This window comes from Macaca thibetana, chromosome 2, assembly GCF_024542745.1.
Source record: "Macaca thibetana thibetana isolate TM-01 chromosome 2, ASM2454274v1, whole genome shotgun sequence".
Taxonomy (NCBI): Eukaryota; Metazoa; Chordata; class Mammalia; order Primates; family Cercopithecidae; genus Macaca; species Macaca thibetana.
The window spans coordinates 158817136-158837276 of NC_065579.1; the positions used below are offsets into that span (position 1 = coordinate 158817136).

Sequence of the window (20141 nt, forward strand, 5' to 3'; positions counted from 1 at the left end):
GCTCAGAAATGATCCACTTAGAGGGTAGGGACAGATGCAAAAAAAAAAAAAAATAGGGATTTCTGGGCATTTTCAGTCATCTCCACTTTCCCCTATCATTCTCAACCAAAGCAGCTCTCCTTTGGGGTTTAGTGTATATATTTTAAACTCATTTGAGCAAAGAGTGCCTAGGCTAACAATTTTGAAAATGTCTGCCTTCAGCAGTTACTCATTCATCTGATTCTACCTCTGTGAAGGCATTGTTTCACAATGTTCCTCCTAGCACTAAAAGCATCTTTCTCACTAAACATTAGTATGAGGGAAGGAAATAGTCAATTCTTCCTCTGCATTAAATGTGAAATGGTTGTAAATCAATCTGAACCCTGAAATCATCTCTGAGAAACCAGCTGAGAAGAACTATTGCCTCCATCAACATGTCTATTTTTAAATTTTCCTTCTTTTCTCATGAAAGAACATAATAATTTTCAAACTATGTTAATCATGAGAAAGAGGTTGTAAGAAAATTCTAAAATTTAATATTTTGGGTTCCAAGATTTGAGAATTTTATATCTGATGATTACTTTTAACTCATGTTTAAAGTTCCTAAGTATCCATTTTATTATAACCTCATAAATGTAATAAATTATGCACTTTCCTTTAAAAAAGATAAAAAGCCTTTCAATGCATTAAAAAGATACAGCTCAGATCAAATTTTGAGGACAATGTACGAATTCCTTCAGTAGCAATTGTTTTTCTAATTGAATATAAAAATACCAATTCTAAACTTTACTTTTTTTCCTTAACCTTTAACAAATGTACAATGCTCAACAGAAAAGACTGAATGTTGAAAATACTTCTCATGTGATCACATATATATGTACATAACTATGTGGTTTTACAAATGGATATTTATATGCTTTTATACTGATACATTATTTGGAAGTTGATAATTACTATTCCTAGTATTTTAGAATTATCAAAATAAAATTAATCAAATTGCTAAAATATAATTATTTGGGGTTTGCTGGAGCTGACTAACATTGGCTGCTGAGAGCAAGATACTAGCACCTCTTGCTAACTGCTTATTTGGAAATAACACATTGGTAGCCTGAAATCAGCTAGGATGGGAGTATTTATACCATAGAAATTGGCAAAAACTACAAATCAAAGCTTTTAGAGTTTTCTTTTATTTTTTGGAGAGCCAGTTTACCAGCACGCTGCTGCAGATATCTGATAAAATCATAATGAATGGTTTACACCTTGATGGCAAGAAAAATAAAACTAACATATCTTCCCATAGGGGCCAGGTTCTCTTATGAATCTATTATAATTAAACCACAGTATCAAAAGAAGAGGAAGGAGGAAATAAAAAATCTTCCACCACTAGTTTTCCTTCTAAAAGGATTTGATTACACCAATGGGGAGAATGCTGAAACCACATTACTGAACTCTGTGCTTTCTTAGCCCTTTAAACTGGAATAGAATTTCACAAAGTGGGGCACTTTCTGTCTTTTTACCAGATACATGAGGGTGACTTTAAGTTGCAGTTTTTGTGTGGGGAAGAATCCTTTCAGCCTCCCACGGCAATATCCCTCATGGTCTGTAATCTGAATAGCCCACAGGCTGTACACAAATTACGTTTGCACTAAGGAGTGGGAAAGCCTGTTTACTGGTCTGTGTCCCAGCACTGTTGGTTGGGAACACATTAACAATTCACCCTATAGTGGAGCAACAGCAGGTTCAGTAGACTCTTACACACCTTGCAAAGATTACTTAATTGTGTCAGATGAGGAAAAGAAGCCAAGGAACCTGGCAGATCATTTCTTCCCTGGGTGTTCCTGTCACACACTGGCAAGGGCCACCCACAGGTCATTCATGTGGCTGGAGTGAAATTAATCACCTGCTTTCAGTAGGAAGCAGCCTTGACTTCCTCTAGTTCTCAATATGTTTCTGAATATAATGCAAAACGCTCACACTGGTCTATGAAGCCCTAAATGGTTTGAATTCTGGCAACCTCAGGGATGACATGGGCCTGAGTAACAATGGAACTTTCCAGTGAGCTTCTGTATTCATTTTCCTGGGTCAGTTTACGATTTTCTCTACGGCATAATATTATTCATTCAAATTATTGTCATAATGCAATAATAAACAACAGGAAATGCAATAACAACACAGACATGAAGCTACTTTTTCCACTGAAGGTTAAAAAGCTGCTGCAAAATTATGACCTGAATCAATTTATTTATATGTGTGTGTTAATTTGAATGAAAGGTGGTTTCTGAAGTTTTTAAATAAACGATATCCCTTTTCATTGGATGTATCCTTTAAGATTCAGCTGAGGCAACCTCTACACCAAGAACTCTTCCTGGATAACGTTCCCCTAATTAGCCAAACCAGGGTTTTAATTTTTAGGCACTATAAATTTCATCTTAGATAACTTTAGTCCCAACTCCTAGCTCTCCCCAACCCACTGTAGGTTCACAAACATACCCTGATTACATGACCAGCCGAGAAAGGACCATTACTCTTCCCACACACCCTCAGAGAGACGAGGGGTGTTCCTGGAGCCATTCTCTACTTCTTTTCGGCCTGAAGGGTGACGAAAATGTGGAACTTACCATTCTTCCAGATTTTCCCTACAGTCTAAATTCTTGGGCAGCCCTTTCCCTACACATTGAATGTGAGCGTATACATAAGTGCCTGGAAATTGGCAGAAGGGTATACTACAGGCATGGAGACAGTGCTTAAACATACCTAAATTATATTCTTCACTTTGTCACACACCATAGAAGAGAACATTTTTTCCAAGGCTACAGAAATGTTCATCTCCACTTTATCTGAGAGACACACACATTCATCATGCCCCAGTAAGGAGGGATCATTTTAGGTAAATGGCTTCTTGTTTCTATTCTAAATTCCAAAAGATTCTACTAACTCATACTGGAAAAACAAAATAAAACAGGGTAGCCTTCAAAAGTTATTTCACGTGTATGTGCCACCAGGATAGAACATTTATGTTGAGTATGATTTACAAAGAAAGGCAAAAAACCTTCCTAGAATACTTTCTTCCCCTGAAGATATGTTAAGAACTACAATTTCCCTTCCAAGTAGAGGGGTGTGAGATGATCAACCTGAAATATTTTAATTCTCATAATCCTCTAATTTGTGATTTGGAGATTACAAATTAGTGTGAGGATTGCTGAGTAATCACATCTAACTTGTATATCTTCCATACTACCTTTTCTCAGGACATTTGATAGCCCAATTCACACACTTAGGCCTGTTAGCCAATTTCACTAATCGTCAAAGATCCAACTACTGTGAATGTAGAGTTAAAAAAAAAAAAGAAGAATTGGAAGAGGCTTGTATTAGCTTGTCTATATAATACTTTATGTTTTAATGACAGTCTACTGACGAAATTTTAAAAAGCTTATCAGATGTCTATCAGATGTATCCATTGCTCTACATAAGCATCCAAGGTTTTATTAAACCTTGAAGCTGTTTAATTACTTTAATGAAATAAAAGCATATAGAAATACACTGATATTGAATTAAGTGTAAGACGGAAGTGAAACTGCTGATAGCAAATGATGGCTGTCTATAGGCTATAGCCACTGTAGCTATTACAGCTAGAGTTTTCCATCCAGAGACAGGGTTAGGAGGATTATAAATCAGGAGTCCAGTCATATCAGAAAACATCATTTTCAACTCTTTATATTCAATCTCAAGTGTAAGATGGGGTTACAAACCTCTACTGAGATATTCTTGCTGTCTTCTGGGTCTCTAGTCTAATAACAAACTTTCTTAGAATTGACTCTTCCTAGATTCTTTGCCCCTCTATCTAAACCTCTCTACTATCAACCCCATCCCTTAAGCCCATTATCTAATAGTTAAGAAAATAAAGGACTATGGAAAAGTGAGGATGGTTGGCTAAGAAGCCCTATATCCCCCACTTCAGAGATGCCTCCCTGGTCTACCATTGCAAGATTGTCGTGTGTGTGTGTGTGTGTGTGTGCGCGCGCACATGTATGCAGAGAAAAATGAACAATATTTTATGAATGTGTATTAATATCTGAATAATAGTCTATATTTTAAGAAATATTAATTTTTAGTTCCAAATATAGTTTCACAACTTTAAAACTGGGGGAGGAACATGTCTTTCTGTTTTTCAGCTTCTTTTATGAGGTGATAGTAACAATTTAATATAAGCTATGAAAGAATGAAGGAATGGCCTCAATAATTTGAGTTCTGTGACTCTGTAACACATTCCTTCATCTTGTCTTTTTTCTACTTACTCTTTTTAACTAAAGAGTTAATGAAAGGGCCAGGCGCAGTGGCTCACACCTGTAATCCCAGCGAGGCCTAGGCAGGCAGATCACCTGAGGTCAGGAGTTAGAGACCAGCCTGGCCAATATGGCGAAATCCCATCTCTACTAAAAATACAAAAATTAGCCGGGCATGGTGGCGGGCACCTATAATCCCAGCTACTAGGGAGGCTGAGACCGGAGAATCACTAGAACCCAGGAGGCAGAGGTTACAGTGAGCCAAGATCGTGCCACTGTACTCCAGCCTAGGCAACAGAGGGAGACTCTGTCTCAAAAAAAAAAAAAAAAAAAAAAAAAAAAAAAAAGTTAATGATTGCTCTCTAATTTGTCTCTTCTATTAAATTCTTTAATATTTTAGTTATAAAGGTACCAGATCCTTTGGAAATGCTCTTGCAAAGGGGGGTAGACCTAAACAAGAATATAAAAATGATACTAATTCTGATAAGCTAAACTTAGGGTAGCAATTGCCTACAATAAATAAAATGACTTTCATCTGATTAAGATATTAAAATTTCAATTTTTAATTTTCAGATCCTCCTGGAATAACTGATGTATTTGATGGAGTCAGTAATATACCTGTTAGGAACAATCAATTTCAACTGATCTTTATAGCTCTCTCAGGTCTAATAAAACAGTCCTTGGAGTGTTTTTTGAAATAAGAATCTAAGACTCAGAACTAGTTTAATATCCCCAATAATTCTGGGGTGATAGGGCTGTGAGGGAATTATGATCAGGAATTTTGGTAGTTACTAGATACCCATCTGTAAATGCTATCCCTAATAATTCCCAGACAAGAGTCTGGAGTATCCAATTATCCAAAGAAGAGAGATGTTCTTATATTATAACACATTGCTGGGGTCCTTAGACATTTCTCTTCTCTTTGTTTCTTCCAGAATATCACTTGGATAAGTGTCAGCATTCAGCATGTGACCTCTCAGACTCTCAGGGTTAGGCTTCTAGTTCAACATTGCTAGCTGTCAACAATGATTAAGTGCCATAGTCTCTCTAAAGCTAAGATTTCTCCTTGTAAAAAGGAAAGGGAAAATTACACTATTACGTTACTACCACAGAGTGGTTATGATGATTAAATGGAACAATCCCCACATAGCACTCAGCACAGTACCTGGCAGTTAATAAATGCTCATTAAGTGCCACCTATTATTAGACTTTTAAATTTTAACTCTTGAAAGAAAACCTTAAAAACCAACTATCGTAGTCCCTTTTCCTGAGGATGACACAAATGAGGTCCAGAGAAGCAATAACTCTCCTAAAATCTCTCATCTTGTTGGTAGAAATATTGAGACTAGAACCCTGGTCTCTTTATTTCAGTTCAAAGATCTTTTACCCTTATTATATTACAGGGCAGGTAGGACAGAGAATGTCCTAGTAAGGTCCTTGTTGGTATTTCCCAATAGCATCAGATCATCACAACAGCTAAGAAAAAAAGAAAATGAAGAAACTGAGATAAAGCATAACACCTTAATAGAAAGAACTGTAGGGCTACAGTGAAGGTGAGGATTTAGAGTTCTATCAGTTTGACCCTTGTTTTGTCACTGGCTGTATGTGTGGCCAGAATACCCACTTACTTTGTCCCTATTCTTGGAATATAAAAATAGAAAGAAAAATGTTATCAAATGACATTGGGCTGTTGTCAAGAAAAGCCAATAAAAATGATTACTCTAGCAATATGAAAGTGCTCCATGAAAGCTTAATAATCAACAGTATTTAAGAGGTATACCACTGAGTATCTGACAGGGTGCCATGTTTTATAAACAGCATTTATGGACTTCCACAACCAAAATTTTCATTCTTTGTGAGCTGTGTATAAATTCAGGAAGTGGTTGAAACCACATTTCAAATCAAAACTGCTCATGAAGCACCCTGCCAAATAAGTGTAAATATCCTTGGAAAGTCTCACATCTAACACACAGCTTGGTAGAAGTGGACCTATCTTTTGGAAAGCTGAAAAATAGATGGTTACCTTGGACCTTAGGGAAACTATTGTTCTGGGAAACATAAATAATTTTTAATCCAGAAATATGAGCTGGGTATCTCATTTTCTTACAAATAATTATCATTCTAGAAATTATAAATTTTGCTTCCATTCTCTTCGTTAATCATTTGAGTATCAGTACACACATTCTATAAAACATTTTTATAGTAAGTAGTAGACTGCATCTTGGCCCCTGAAGCACTGCTTCATTCATATTTTGTCCAAAGTGCATTGGTAGAGAGAATACCCCATACCAATTGCAGAATTTAATTGAGATTATAAATATGATTGTTTTCAATGTCATTCCCTGAATTTCACACTACCCCCACTATCAAGTAAGAATTCATTAAGGTCAAAAGACTATATCTTGTTTTTGTTTTGTTTTGGTTTTTCTGAGACAGGGTCTCACTCTGTCACCCAGGTTGGAGTGCAGTGGCACACAGTCATGGCTCACTGCAGCCTTGATCTCCTGGGCTCTGGTGATCTTCCTGCCTTAGCCTCCAGAGTAGCTTGGACTACACCACCACACTCTGCTAATTTTTTCTATCATCTGTAGAGATGGGGTCTCCTTCTGTTGCCCAGGCTGGTCTCAAACTCCTGGACTCAAGTCCTCCTGCCTCGGTCTCCCAAAGTGCTAGGATTACAGGCATGAGCCACTGCATGAGGCCAAAGGATCATATCTTACTCATCTTGGTGACCCGAATACCTAGCACAGAAGAAAGTTAACATAAAGAGAAGGGAAAAAGAAAGGAAGAATAGAATAAAAGGAGAGAGAATGGGAAGGAAGGAGGGAGGAAGGAAGGATAAAAAAGAGGAGGAAGAGAGGTAGGGAGACACTAAGCTAATTTTTCTATTCAGGGAATGGCAAAAGGAAATTCCTCCCTCTTTTCTTGATCATTACTGATGGCATCAATTTGCAAGATGTACTGAGACCATGAAAATACAATGCAGCCAAGATCAACATGCAGAACATATGAAGTCACTCAGAACTCCACTTCCAACTAGCATCAGTCAAGGACCCTGTGGCAGTCACCCAATCAATATCACTGATTGATAGCCTTCTAGATAGGTTACCTTGGTAGTACCACATCACTGAATATGACCACAGTAGAGTCCTCTGTTGGGGAAAATCAATAGGCTACCATGGAGAAGAGGAGACATAACAGAGAATTCCTTCACTGAGAGCCAGTGAGCACAGTGGCACTGCTCGGCAGGAGACCCCAGGGACATAATCATTAAAGGGGGCTTGAAAGTTCTCTACTCATGGCTGAATGGGGCGGTGTCCCACAGATGTTTTAAATCCTCCTCTCCCTCTAAAGGAATCATTATCAGAGGTGCACTGAAATGTTTTGGTTCAAGGCACATAAAGAGCCGGGCAGGCAGAGTGGCAAAGTAGGGCGAGGGGGACATACTTGGAGAATTTAAAACAATGACAATAATCAACCAACCTCAAAGATCAAAATACAAATGACATCCTCCCATAACAAACAGGTTGGTAGTAAGTAGTAAAAGAAGTAAAATAAATAACATTTATAATTCCTGCAACGTTTCCATAGGTATTAAAGTAATAATCATATCTGATCTAAAATTTTTAAGCCTGATACTGACAGAAATTATTTTCTTGGATTCTCTCTTTGTACCTATTTTGCCCCTTACCCTATTGCACCCTCTTAGACTGTCCGTCCATGCCCCTCCAGGCAGCTGTAGAATCCTAAAGTAACCCATGGTAGCCACACATTTCCAAACAGTACAGCCCAGTGGAAAATGCTGCTACTTTAACCCAGGTTAAAATGAAATACAGTGGAAGAAAGAGGAACTGCAGTACAGGGCACCTGGGAATTTGGACCTGATATGATGTGATAGATATCCTTGTCATCTCTACCTTCTGTGATCCCATGAGATTCATCACAGCGGGGTAATTTGTGCTTGTCACATAGAGCAGGCAAGGCTAATAGATACCTCAATCCAGAAAGAAACGACAGGCAGCATTTCTGAATCTAACCAAGAGGACAATACCTACCCAACTCTAAGAAATAATGTAAATTGCCCTTTGTGATTACCTTCAAGTTGAACTTCACCTATTTTTTCAATCACCTTTGAATGCACACGATAAAGTCTGATTAATTAAGATATTTTTCAGTCAGAAACTGTACCATTTAGGGCAGAGAAGAGTGCTGTTTGCTTTCACTGGCCAGACACATTTTTAATCAAATAAATGAACAGAATAAGCAAATATGCAAGAGAAATATATAAATGAGTGAACAAATTATTATCTATAATTTAAATTTCATCAATTTATGTTCACTATTTGACATTTGTTGACAACTTACTACATAAAATATTTCATTAATTCATTTGGAGTTATCATAACCTGAAAAATAATAAAACTTAATTTCTTTTAAAATATATATTAGACTTCTTACTGATTCAAGAAATCCTTCTATCAACCCAAATCATAAGCATATACCTAAAATAACATCATGTCTCTGTTTCTCACAACTTTAGAAATCCCAGTTAAAAAATATGGTCTGTGCCATGTCAGATCTGTTCTGTATTTAAAAGCATGATTAATTTCTAAGATTTATGAAAATGACACATTACGTAACTTGTCTATATGCAAAGTGATTTCCAGACATTATATTTGAGGCTCAAAGCTTAAATCTAAAGAAAAGTAGTTAAGTTTTGCTTTGCTGAGTAAATTAAAACTCACACCCCACTTTTTATCACATGCCTTACCTTTTCCAGGGAAAAATTCCCATCTTCTAAACCTCAATGTCTGGCCCCTGGGACAGTTGTGTGGTTAGAATAAAGATTCAAAATGAAAAGAAGCATATGATTTATCCAGAGCTGGAATATGCTAATAACAATGTTAATTAATATTATCTGGCATCTTATTCACAGAAATTTAGGGATAAGATGAAAGAAGTGTAGACCTAAAATATCTAGAATACCACCTACCATATTGTAGTATCTGATTTTGGAGAAATGTATATCAAAGTAAATGTCTAATCATTACTTTCTCAATCTGATGGTCAGATATCAAAACATTTCTCAGACCATTCCCATGGAATAGTTTTTCTCCCAAGGAGCACACTGTGGCTCAGTCCGTATTTGGACTGTTGGATGACAAACATCATTGGTTAAACCGAGGCGCTTCCAAAGGAGTAAACCCAATCTTTTAAATGGACATAGAAGAAACTTTATCTTTGAGGATCTTTGGGGCTGGAAAGTATTTATGGGTCATATTAGACTAGAGAAAGATAGTGGAAACTGTTGGCCTCCTTTACCCACTGTGGATGTGTTGGAGATGAGGGAAGGATCTAGTCTCCAGGGACAAAGCTCTGTTGAATTTATCTTGCTCTGGGAATATTCTATTCCAATTCTGCACAATTGAGCAGTAATAGTGAAAACACTCCAACTTTCAAGTTACAGTTCCAAACTGAAGAGAATCCAGTACCTTTTTGTAATCATAGGAACCCTCAATTATTTATGCATATTGTAGAAAGTTGTGTCTTCAATAATAAAATGATTATTTATGTTTGACTTCACAACATATTCTGTATTTGGGGTTTTTCTTTTGTTTTTGGCAACATCGACAGACTTATTTTCCCAATTATGTTTGACCCCAATTAATGTTACAATTAACATTCTCTCAGCATACCCACATATACACACACTACTCACCAACTGATGGTGGAGAGAATGCCCAGAAACATAATGTGAGATAGGGAAGGGTGGTCTGAGATTATACATTTGCTGCCAGCAATTCACACACTAGATAATCTGGATCAAGAAGAGGATGGCTGTATTTATACCAGGCACTTTCCAGAGCCAAATAATCACATTAGCTAATTCCCATCCATATAATATATGTAGCCTCAGTAATTACTTATTAAACTAAGTCTATCAGCACACAGAATACTTTTTTAAAGCAGATTTATCTAGTTTGACTGCATATGTCTATCCAATTAAGATAATTGCCAGATCTTTCTAGTACTGGCTGCTACATAGACCTGCCTGAGTCCTCTCTCAGGCATGGAGATATTTGGGAATGTAACCTTAGCTCTTAGTCCTGCCACTTTGGGAAATTAAGCACAGCTTCCCTTGATTTCTGGAAAACACCTTCTAGACTTTTTCCTCTCCCTTGATGACCCAGGTGGCCTGGCCTTCCGAATAGCAACTCCCCTCCCCATCCACCCATTGCATCTGACCCTCGCGGTTGCTCACCTATGTTCTCTTCGGCTTGGCTGCTCTCCCCAGTCTCCGTTGGAGGCTGGGCTGTTGCCTTGGCAGCAGCATCCTCTGCAGCAGGGGTGGTGGCAGCAGCAGCAGTGACAGCAGCAGGCACATCGGCTTGTTTAGGCTCCTCCTTGGCTGGGGCATCTTCGGCCTTGGAGGACGGCGAGTTATCAGTGGAAGCTTTAGTGGCACTTTCTGTCTCAGCTGAGCCGGCCTTCTCCTCTGAGGATGCAGGAGCCTGAGGGGCTGCCTGCTCTGTGGCAGCATCACCCTCTCCCTTCTTCTCCTCGGAAGGAGTTTCTCCTGCTTTGCCGGGTTCATCAGGCTTGGAGCCAGTGGCTGGGGCTGCTTCGGTAGCAGTGGTGCCTTCTCCCTTCTTCTCCACCCCATCGGCAACAGGGGCTTCATCCTTCTTATTGGCTTCAGCCTCAGCAGCTTGAGCATCATCCTTCTTCTCTCCTTTGAGCTTTTTCCTCGTTATGTGTCCACGGAAGCTAGCCTGAATTTTGGTCGCGGCCTTATGAGCTTTATCTTCTGGTTTGATACCATCTTGTTCAATCTTTTGGTCCTCATCATTTTTTTCAACCTTTGTGGAGAAAAGAGGGGAAAAAAAGGAGAGGGCTCCAGTGATGTTCTTCTCCTTTAAATCTCAGCATTCAACAAATATTTATTAAGTGATTTATTTTGTGCCAGGCACTGTTTGTGGAGTTAAGAATTCAACAGTACTCTGGAAGTTCAAGTCAAGCCTCATCTTTTCCCCACAGTATTGTATGGGAAAAGTAATGTCCTTTGGACCTTCCAGAATCACTGGCAACTTTTTTTTTTTTTTTTTTTTTGAGATAGAGTCTCAGTCTGTCACCCAGGCTGGAGTGCAATGGCATGATCTTGGCTCACCATAACCTCCGCCTCCCAGGTTCAAGCAATTATCCTGCCTCGACCTCCCAAATAGCTGGGATTACAGGAATGTGCCACCACACCCAACTAAGTTTTGTATTTTGTAGAGACAGGGTTTCACCATGTTGGCCAAGCTGGTCTCAAACTCCTGACCTCAGGTGATCCACCCACCGCTGCCTCCCAAAGTGCTAGAATCACAGGTGTGAGCCACTGCATCCGGCCACTGGCATTATTGTCTATGTATTTCCTTTCCCCAGCTCAATGTTGCTCCACGTCAAACTTAAACCAGCCTTTTTTTTTAGATGTACTTTGACAACTCAAATCACATTTACAGGCTGGGTACAGTGGTTCACACTTGTAATCCAAGCACCTTGAGAAGTGAAGGCAGGAGGAACTTGAGCCCAGGAGTTTGAGACCATCCCTGGCAACATAGTGAGACCCCATCTCTACAGAGCTGGGTGTGGTGGCATACACCAGTGGTCCTGGCTACTCAGGAGGCTGAGGCAGGAGGCTCACTTGAGCCTGCAAGGTAGAGGCTGCGTGAGCTGTTGTTGTGTCACTGCACTTCAGCCTTGGTAACAGAGTAAGACCCTGTCTCAAAAAGCAAACAAACCAGAAACAAAAACAAAACACGAATCACATTCACCCCAGGTTTTTATCACAGACCTCTGAAAGATACAGGGTTTTCAGGGTTTTTGAGAAGGACTTTGTATAAAACTTTATGGCTTAAAAAAATAGTAGGCAAAAGTCTACTTTCCCCCCAAGTTTTAAGCCTGATAAGGAAATTAATAAATTCAAGACAAAGAGTATAGTAAAAGTTTAAACCATAAATTCCATCAGGATTTTATGCAAAATGCAAATGAGTTCCACGTCTTTAGGGGATTTGTTCAGAATGTGACAACTTACAATGCTGGTCACAAAATAACGTCTAACTTTCTCTTGCATGTGGTCCAACATTAATAATAAACATACCAAACCTTCAAAATCTGAATAAAAAAAGACCATTATTCCTGAATTTTAAAAAATGATGGGAAACACTGTTTCTCCTTTTGAAAAAGCAACATATATTCACTAAGTCACAATTCCTTATTCCCAAAGCAATTGGGAACCTAAAATGTGTTCATATTATCATCAATAGAGCCATCTTAGTACTAAGAGACTAGCATATAGAATTTTACCTTTTGATGGCAACATTTGTAGCTTAATGTATGCTGCAAATGACTATTTTCCACATGAAAATTAAATCAGAGGATAGGAACAGCAGGTATGGTCATAGAAAGAATTGTGTAGGCAAGTACACAAAATTCTATCCAGTTCCATTGTTTACCATGGTGCCCCAACATGCCTACTGATAGTCTCCATTCTTAAATTTCTTTAACTTTCGAGCATTGAACTTTTGTTCACTTTTGTGAACACTGTTCTAGCAGAAATAATAGCAAAGAACAGCATAGCAACTTTCCCTCAAAAGACCACTAATAAAAGAGTGTTTATCATGTAACATGTTCAGAGCCTGTTCTCAATCTTGGATTGGCCTTGACCTTTGCTCCATTTTAGGAGGTAAGCTAATACAGAACAACTCAGGACAAGTTTTCCACCTGTCAAACCAGCTCTGCCCCACTGACCCAGCTCCTGCTAATCATGATGTGGGACTGTTAGACATTCTTTGGACAAGCATACAGACCTGTTGCTGCATAGGACCATCAACATACCAGTGGATACACAAAAGTATTTTTGAAAAAGAGATACATGTAAGAGTAAAAGCAGGTTTGATAATTTTCTCAGTCAAATTCAAGTCAACTTTTCCTTCTTCCTTAGTTAACCATGCATGTATATACAAGAAGATTAAAGGAGTAAGTGAAAAGCACTTTGGAGAGGCCAGTCCTGCTCCCTCCTCCACTACTCAGTTCTCTGATGTACTATCACCTTCTCGCTACCCTGCTGCTCTTGATGACACCTACTGGGATGAGCACAGCCCAATCTGAGACACGGGAGCAGCTGTCCCTGCCAGGAACTCTCTGCTCAGAGATGGAAGCATAACCCTGTAAAATTAACAGTTGTGATTGGAGCATGGAGCCAAGATGTTGATAATTTATTTTACTCTATCTTGAGTTTTCTGAATGAGGCACCATCTTATATGTTAGGACACCTGCACTTGGGTATTGATGCCAACTGGTTCTTTAATACAAATACTATTCTTTGTGAAAGTAGACAAGTCAATTATTTCAGAAGGGGCAGGTGTCCACAAAAGGCTCCCTAGTGACTCAAGAAAGCTAAAATTTTAGATCTCTGTCTTTTCTTTATGAACATAAGGCATAGGGGGATGAAACTCTTGAAAATCTGGAAATCACAAAGAGAAGGAAGCTGAGAGTCTACATGATATAAAGAAAGAAATTACATGGATAAAAAAAGGGCTCTCAATTTTCTCTCTCCTCCTCTTTCTCTCTCTCTCTCTCTCTCTCAATTTTTTAAAGCATCTGCAACTCTGATTTTCTAAAAAATCAGAATTTAAGCTTCTGAACACAGATTCTATGACTAGGGTGACAAGATTGTGAGACAAACCTCACCTAAACAACCCAGAAGTATAAGAAATTCAAGGGAAGCAGGAGTGAGCAGAATGGGGGAGAATCATGAAAAACAAGAGTTAGGAGAGAGAGGGGAAGACAGTCTTATAACAGCCAGGTACGCAAATAAGTGACTATCCCCAAAAAGATGCTCAAAGTACCCCACAGGCATGTAGCTCATCCTGGAGAAACTGCTGGACTTCATCATTAGAGATTGAGGAAAACTAAATTTTACAGATTAGTTGGGGGGGAAAAAAAGACAATTAATAGAAGTTTTTCCAGATAGCAGTAAAGAAACAGACCCAGGGAAAGGAAAGGAAAGGCAGGAGAGAGGAAGAAAGGGAAGGGGGGAGGAGATGAAGAAATGAAAGAAGAGGGGGGAGGAAAGGGAAGGAAAGAAACCAGGCTAAGAAGAGGGCAGACTTCAGTGACGGAACAGAGACATCCATAAATAAAAATACTTTAAGGTAAAACTGGGTTCAAAGCTAGACAGCACTGGATTGTGTTTGTGTGTCTTTCTTTTGTATTTCTAATTGATTCTATTAATACTCCTTAAATTACAGGTTATTTCCCGGTAAAATTCTTTTCACAGTACAGTATAAAGGAAAGTGGACTGGGAGTGTATTTTGTTGTGTATTTTGTTAAGGAGAAAAAGAACATTTCCCAAAACTGGCTATGTGGAGTAGCCCCAGGTTCTGAGAACACTTCGACCCTTTCCCCACTAGAAATAGAAGAGCTTACTTAAGATGAAGGACATTCAAGCCCAGAGAAACCAGAGACTACTCAGCACATTCAGCACAATACTTTCACTTTCCAAAAGGGGCAGCCCTGGCTCTGAAAAGTTAAGTGACTTGCCTAAATTCACAGAGCAAGTGAGGGAGGCAGCGGCCCAGCTTGTATTCGACCTCAACTCTTCTCCCCTCCCACCTACCTTCAAGTCCAATTTTATTGCATGACTGACCTGGAATAGCTTGGACTTACTTGTAGTAGATAATCCACAAGGCTTCACGTCAGCATTTTCATTCATTTATTCATTTAAAAATATTCAGTGCCTCTGTGAAGCACTGTACAAATGCTACTGAATGGAAGGATACTGTGTCTACCCATATAGAATCCTTTTGAAAATACACTTAAACCACACCATAGTACTTTAACAATCAGTTACTTCCCAGGAATTTGCAGTAGACACCTGATCTTACACTCATCTTTTCAAGTGAGGACAACACTCTAAAACTGTGAGTTACAGATGAAATGTCCAGAAAAAGAATCCTGGTATCTAAATGGCTAAAATGTCAGCTCATAAATGTCACTAAAGATAGATTTATTTTTTAAACTAAGCCTTACCACAAATAAGCTTTGTAATGAACTCAAATGTTTCTGAGGGAATTTCAAAGTTATTTCATTTTTACACAGAATTGTTGATATCTACGAATTAAGTAAAGAGGACATTCCAATGCAGTACATTAGAGGTAGGAAGGGTGTCATTATGAGTTACCGTAAGTTTTTCAGGAATCTTTATTGTTATGGCTTAATAGTTCTTTGATTTGTTTAAGAGCTCTGCAATTTATGATGTCTTAAAGGAAACCAAGGTATAGGACATCCCTACTTTTTAAACAAACATTAAAATCTCAGATGAATATTGGTTGGAAAATGAAGAGTACCATTATAGTAACTTGTTGACACTAATGAAATTTCTAAATCCATTAGATGAATAAACAATAATTTTAACTGATATTTAAAAATTACAGATAAGAAAGCCAGAAATAAGAAGTAATTACTTAAATATCCAACATTGTTGCTCTGGTCTTCTTTTCCTTTGGGGAAAGGAGGAATGGACAACTTAAGATTTATTCTAAAATGTCCAAATGTTTGCATTCAACATGTTACAAAAGAGCTCTAGGCAAAAATCCATGAATGGCTAACATTCAGAACTAAAAATAACATCATCCATTCATCTGGGATACCTCAATGCATTTCACTTTTCCCCATTATCATAGGAATGCCTCAACCTTCCAAGCAAATTAAAACTTGGCCCTGTATCTACTTCTGCTAGCTATAAATAGTACTATTATAATACTTAAATTTTTAAAAAACAGGATTGAATTTTAAGTGTATTACAAATCATTGATGTACACAAATTCTTCTTTCTGAGAACATCTTTAGTAAACCAAAATATAACCATTTGATCAAGCAAAGTTATTTTTGAGAACAAACTTGAAAGGCCGGAGATATCCTAAGCAATATTTTTTTAAACATCCTCTAGTTTTCATGCCTATCAGAATCTTGTACAGCCTGTAAAGGAACCAGAATAAAGTGCTGATAAATATAAATGAAATCTAGGAAGTACCTACTTATGGCTCACTCTATTTTTTTATTAATAATTTATTGAGGTGAAATTCACATAACAAAATTTTACTCTATTTTTAAGCATCATTGATACCATGGCAATTGACTTTAGGGAAAATGTGCAAGTATTAAAGTAGTTCACAGTGGAGCTTCTGTACTTTCTTTAAACCTAGACAAAGATCAAAAACACAGTAAAATATCCCTTATGGAGGAGAGAGAGGACGGTGGGCCAGCCTCCTCCAGTTCTATAGATGGAATGTCACTGCAGGTTTCGGTGCAGGTGTAAGGAAGAAAGTGTCCTTTAAAAAGATGAAAAGGCACAGCGGGCATACACCGGATCCCTCAACATGAAGTCTGGTTTGAAGACCTAACTAAGGGATGAGGAGAATGGGGAGCAGGATGCACAGAGAAGCAATGAAACTGTAAAAGGAAACAAAATGTCTCATATTGGAAACTGCGGTAGTAATGTTAACTTTTCAGATAAGAGCTGGTGATCAAAAGCTGGGTCTTCAGTCCACTTTAATGTATTATTTATTCAACATGTACAATCCACCTGCTTCCAAGATAATATGAGGTTGTATCTTCAACATAGTATAAAGCATTATCAGAGTAGAACTCAGTTTCCACTCTGAAAAGTTATGTTTTATTTTATTTTATATATCTATAACCCTATTATGTCCCACAAAGACATAGAAGAGGCAAATAACATATTGCAATTTATGTCTTCAAACAGAAAAAAACTCAGCCTTTGAGAAGTACCTTGCCTATTTTACTTACAGCTGAATGCCCAGTTTCTAGAATGGTGCCTGGCACAAAGTAGATGCTCAATTAATATTTGTTGGATGAATCCAAAATCTGAGCATCTCTATTAGTGCCATTTCAGAAAGATAATGAGAGGTGAAGAAATCTGGATTCGATTTTGTCAATTTTGTTAAAATCCTTCACTTCTCTGGTGGAATTCAAGAGCATCTGACTACAACAGGTATATGATTCCCCAATTATAGAATTAGTAAGCAGAGGTTTAACAAGGAGAGAAATAGCAAAACTGTAGAAATGCCATTGATCATAATAATAAACAAGCACTTGAAAATAATAATACATCTAAGATAAAGACAACTGATTTATATTTATCTATTGACTTGTTAGAGTCATATCAATAAAACTATTTTTCCTGTGTGTCTGTTTACTTTTTCTTTCTTTCTTTCTTTTTAGACAGGGTCTCTCTCTGTCACCTAGACTGGAGTGCAGTGGCACTATCTCAGATGACTGCTGCAGCCTCGACCTCCCAAGCTCAAGCAATCCTTCCACTTCAGTCTCTCAAGTAGCTGGGACTACAGGCATGTGCCACCATGCCCAGCTAATTTTTGTATTTTTTGTAAAGATGGACAACATTTCACCATGTTGCCCAGGCTGGTCTCAAACTCCTGGGCTCAAGCCATCTTCCTGCCTCAGCCTCCCAAATTACAGTGGGAGGGATTACAGTGTGAGGCACTGCTCCCTGCTTATATGCTTTTTCACTAGCAAAACTGGTGAAAATGGCCGGGTGCAGTGGCTCATACCCCTAATCACAGCACTTTGGGAGGCTAAGGCGGGCAGATCACCTGAGGTTGGGAGTTTGAGACCAGCCTGACCAACATGGAGAAACTCTGTCTCTATTAAACATACAAAATTAGCCAGGTGTGGTGGTGGATGCCTGTAATCCCAGCTACTCGGGAGGCTGAGGCAGGAGAATTGCTTGAACCCAGGAGGTAGAGGTTGCTATAAGCTGAGATCACGCCATTGCTCTCCAGCCTGGGCAACAAGAGCAAAATTCTGTCTCATATAAATAAATAAAATTGATGAAAATATCCATGGGAGATTGCTGGAGAATCTCTGCTCCCCTCTATTTACATTTAATCTGTGTATTGCTCTCCAAGGCTTAAGGGGAGTGGGCTGGGAATAACTAGTCCCTTAGTTATTCAAGAAAGGAAGTCTCCTTCCTTAAACTGGGGTTGGAAGGGCCCACTGTTGCGACGAGGCACATTAATCATGCTGATCATGTACCAAGGCACAAGCCAGACAGAATAACTTGACTAAACTCGTCTAGAAAACTTTGGGGTATAGCAGACATAGGTATAAGTCATGTAACTGAATCAAGGGTCAAAATCTCTGAGACTCAGGAAAATACCTATGGGAAGTCAGCCCTGGGAGGAAGCATCTCCACTCTTGAGCAGTGGGAGCAAACCCTCTAATGAACACTGCCCATTGCAGAAGCACATGTTGACTCCCTCAAGAAATGACAGGCTCAAAGGACAGAAGGGCTGGCAAAGTGAGGGGGACACTAGACTCTGCTCTCAGAGAGGTTGCTATGCCTTTAGCAGCCACTGTGAGCTAGAAACAAAAGGGTGGAACTCCCCACCACTCAGGCAAAAAGGCTATCACAGACCAGTCCATGAGAGGGACTGTGAGGCCTCTTCTGCTAGCAACTGAAGACAGAAGAAGAGCTGCAGGAAGCCAATGCATCAAGAAAAAGACAGAAAAGCAGTCTACCAGCAGACAAACTCCTGTACTACCACCAGCGGCAAATCTTTCCCAGTTGAGAGACCCCAAGAGCAAAGCACATGCCAAGCTCCTGAAGATGGTCAGAGCTCACCAGCAGGAAGACAGCCCCAGAGCCCAGGGAACTTAGCATAAAACAATCTTCCTTCCAGGTAAGACACTGTGAAGTGTCTTTTGTTGGATACTTAAAAATGTGAGATGCAATAAGATAAGTATTTACTTAAATTACTATAGTCTTCCTACTATAACAAATAATGATTGTTCATCTATTTTTTCTTAATTAAACCCCCTTCACAAGTTACAGTCTGACTCAGTAGGTACTTGAGACATTTTGTTCAATGAACAAATGAGTGAGAGACTTTTCTCACCCACTCTACCACACACCCTTCTTCAAATATTGTCACTCTTGGTCCACTTCTCTGTCTTTTCCCTCTTAGTTCTTATGATCATCTGCCATATGTTTTTATTTTATTACTAACTGAATCTTCCCTTGGACTATAAACAATCTGAGAGCAGAACTTTATCTGGTTTTCACAATCTTCGAAGCTTCAGTGGCTAAAATACTACTGGCACATAGTTGATACTAAAAAAAAAAAAAAAAGTTATTTTTAGTTGCTGCATGACCACATGCCACACTGCGTTGGAGCTCAGAGAGTATAAATGGGCAGCACTCAGCTCACTGGCTGGGTGTTCTCGCTCCAGGTTACTCATGCTGGAGCCTTCATCAAGCCACTCTCCAGCTGTCATTCTCCTTTCTCTTCTTACATGTATAAGTGCACAGTATGTACATTTAGTATTTCAATTCAATCCTCATCACGATCATGTGAGGAACACATCACTGTGCCTGTTTTATAATCAACACAGATGAGGAACCAGGAAGGAGCCCAGTGTCATCCAGCTTCTGAATGACAAAGCCCACGCTTAGTCCTCCTCCCATGAAAGTTAATATTCCCTGGTGCTTAAGAGCATAGGCTGTGGAGTTAGACATGTGTAAGTTTAAATTCCTGCTCTGCCAGTTACTTGGTAGATCCTGACCTTGGGCAAGTCAGTTTTAGGTTCCTCATCTGTAGGCTGGGGGAATAATAAAACTATCCCATTGGGCTGATAAGAGAATCAAATGAGTTAATGTACATAAAGCACCCAGCACAGTCTCTGACACTTTGCACATACTCAGAAAGGGGTGGCTGCTACCATCATTCTCATCATAGTGATTGCCATCACCATTATTCTCTCAGAGTAATTTCTGCATCATCATGACACTAAGTT

The 20141-nt window shown here is 38.8% G+C and overlaps 1 protein-coding gene across 1 annotated transcript in view; it reads right to left on the minus strand.

The window, feature by feature from the left end:
• GAP43 (growth associated protein 43) overlaps positions 1-20141 on the minus strand; it is a 97981-nt gene that overhangs the window by 33879 nt on the left and 43961 nt on the right. The window contains exon 2 of the mRNA XM_050778778.1: positions 10525-11122. Coding sequence (XP_050634735.1) covers positions 10525-11122 — 598 coding nt within the window. The remainder of the gene's footprint in view (positions 1-10524; positions 11123-20141) is intronic.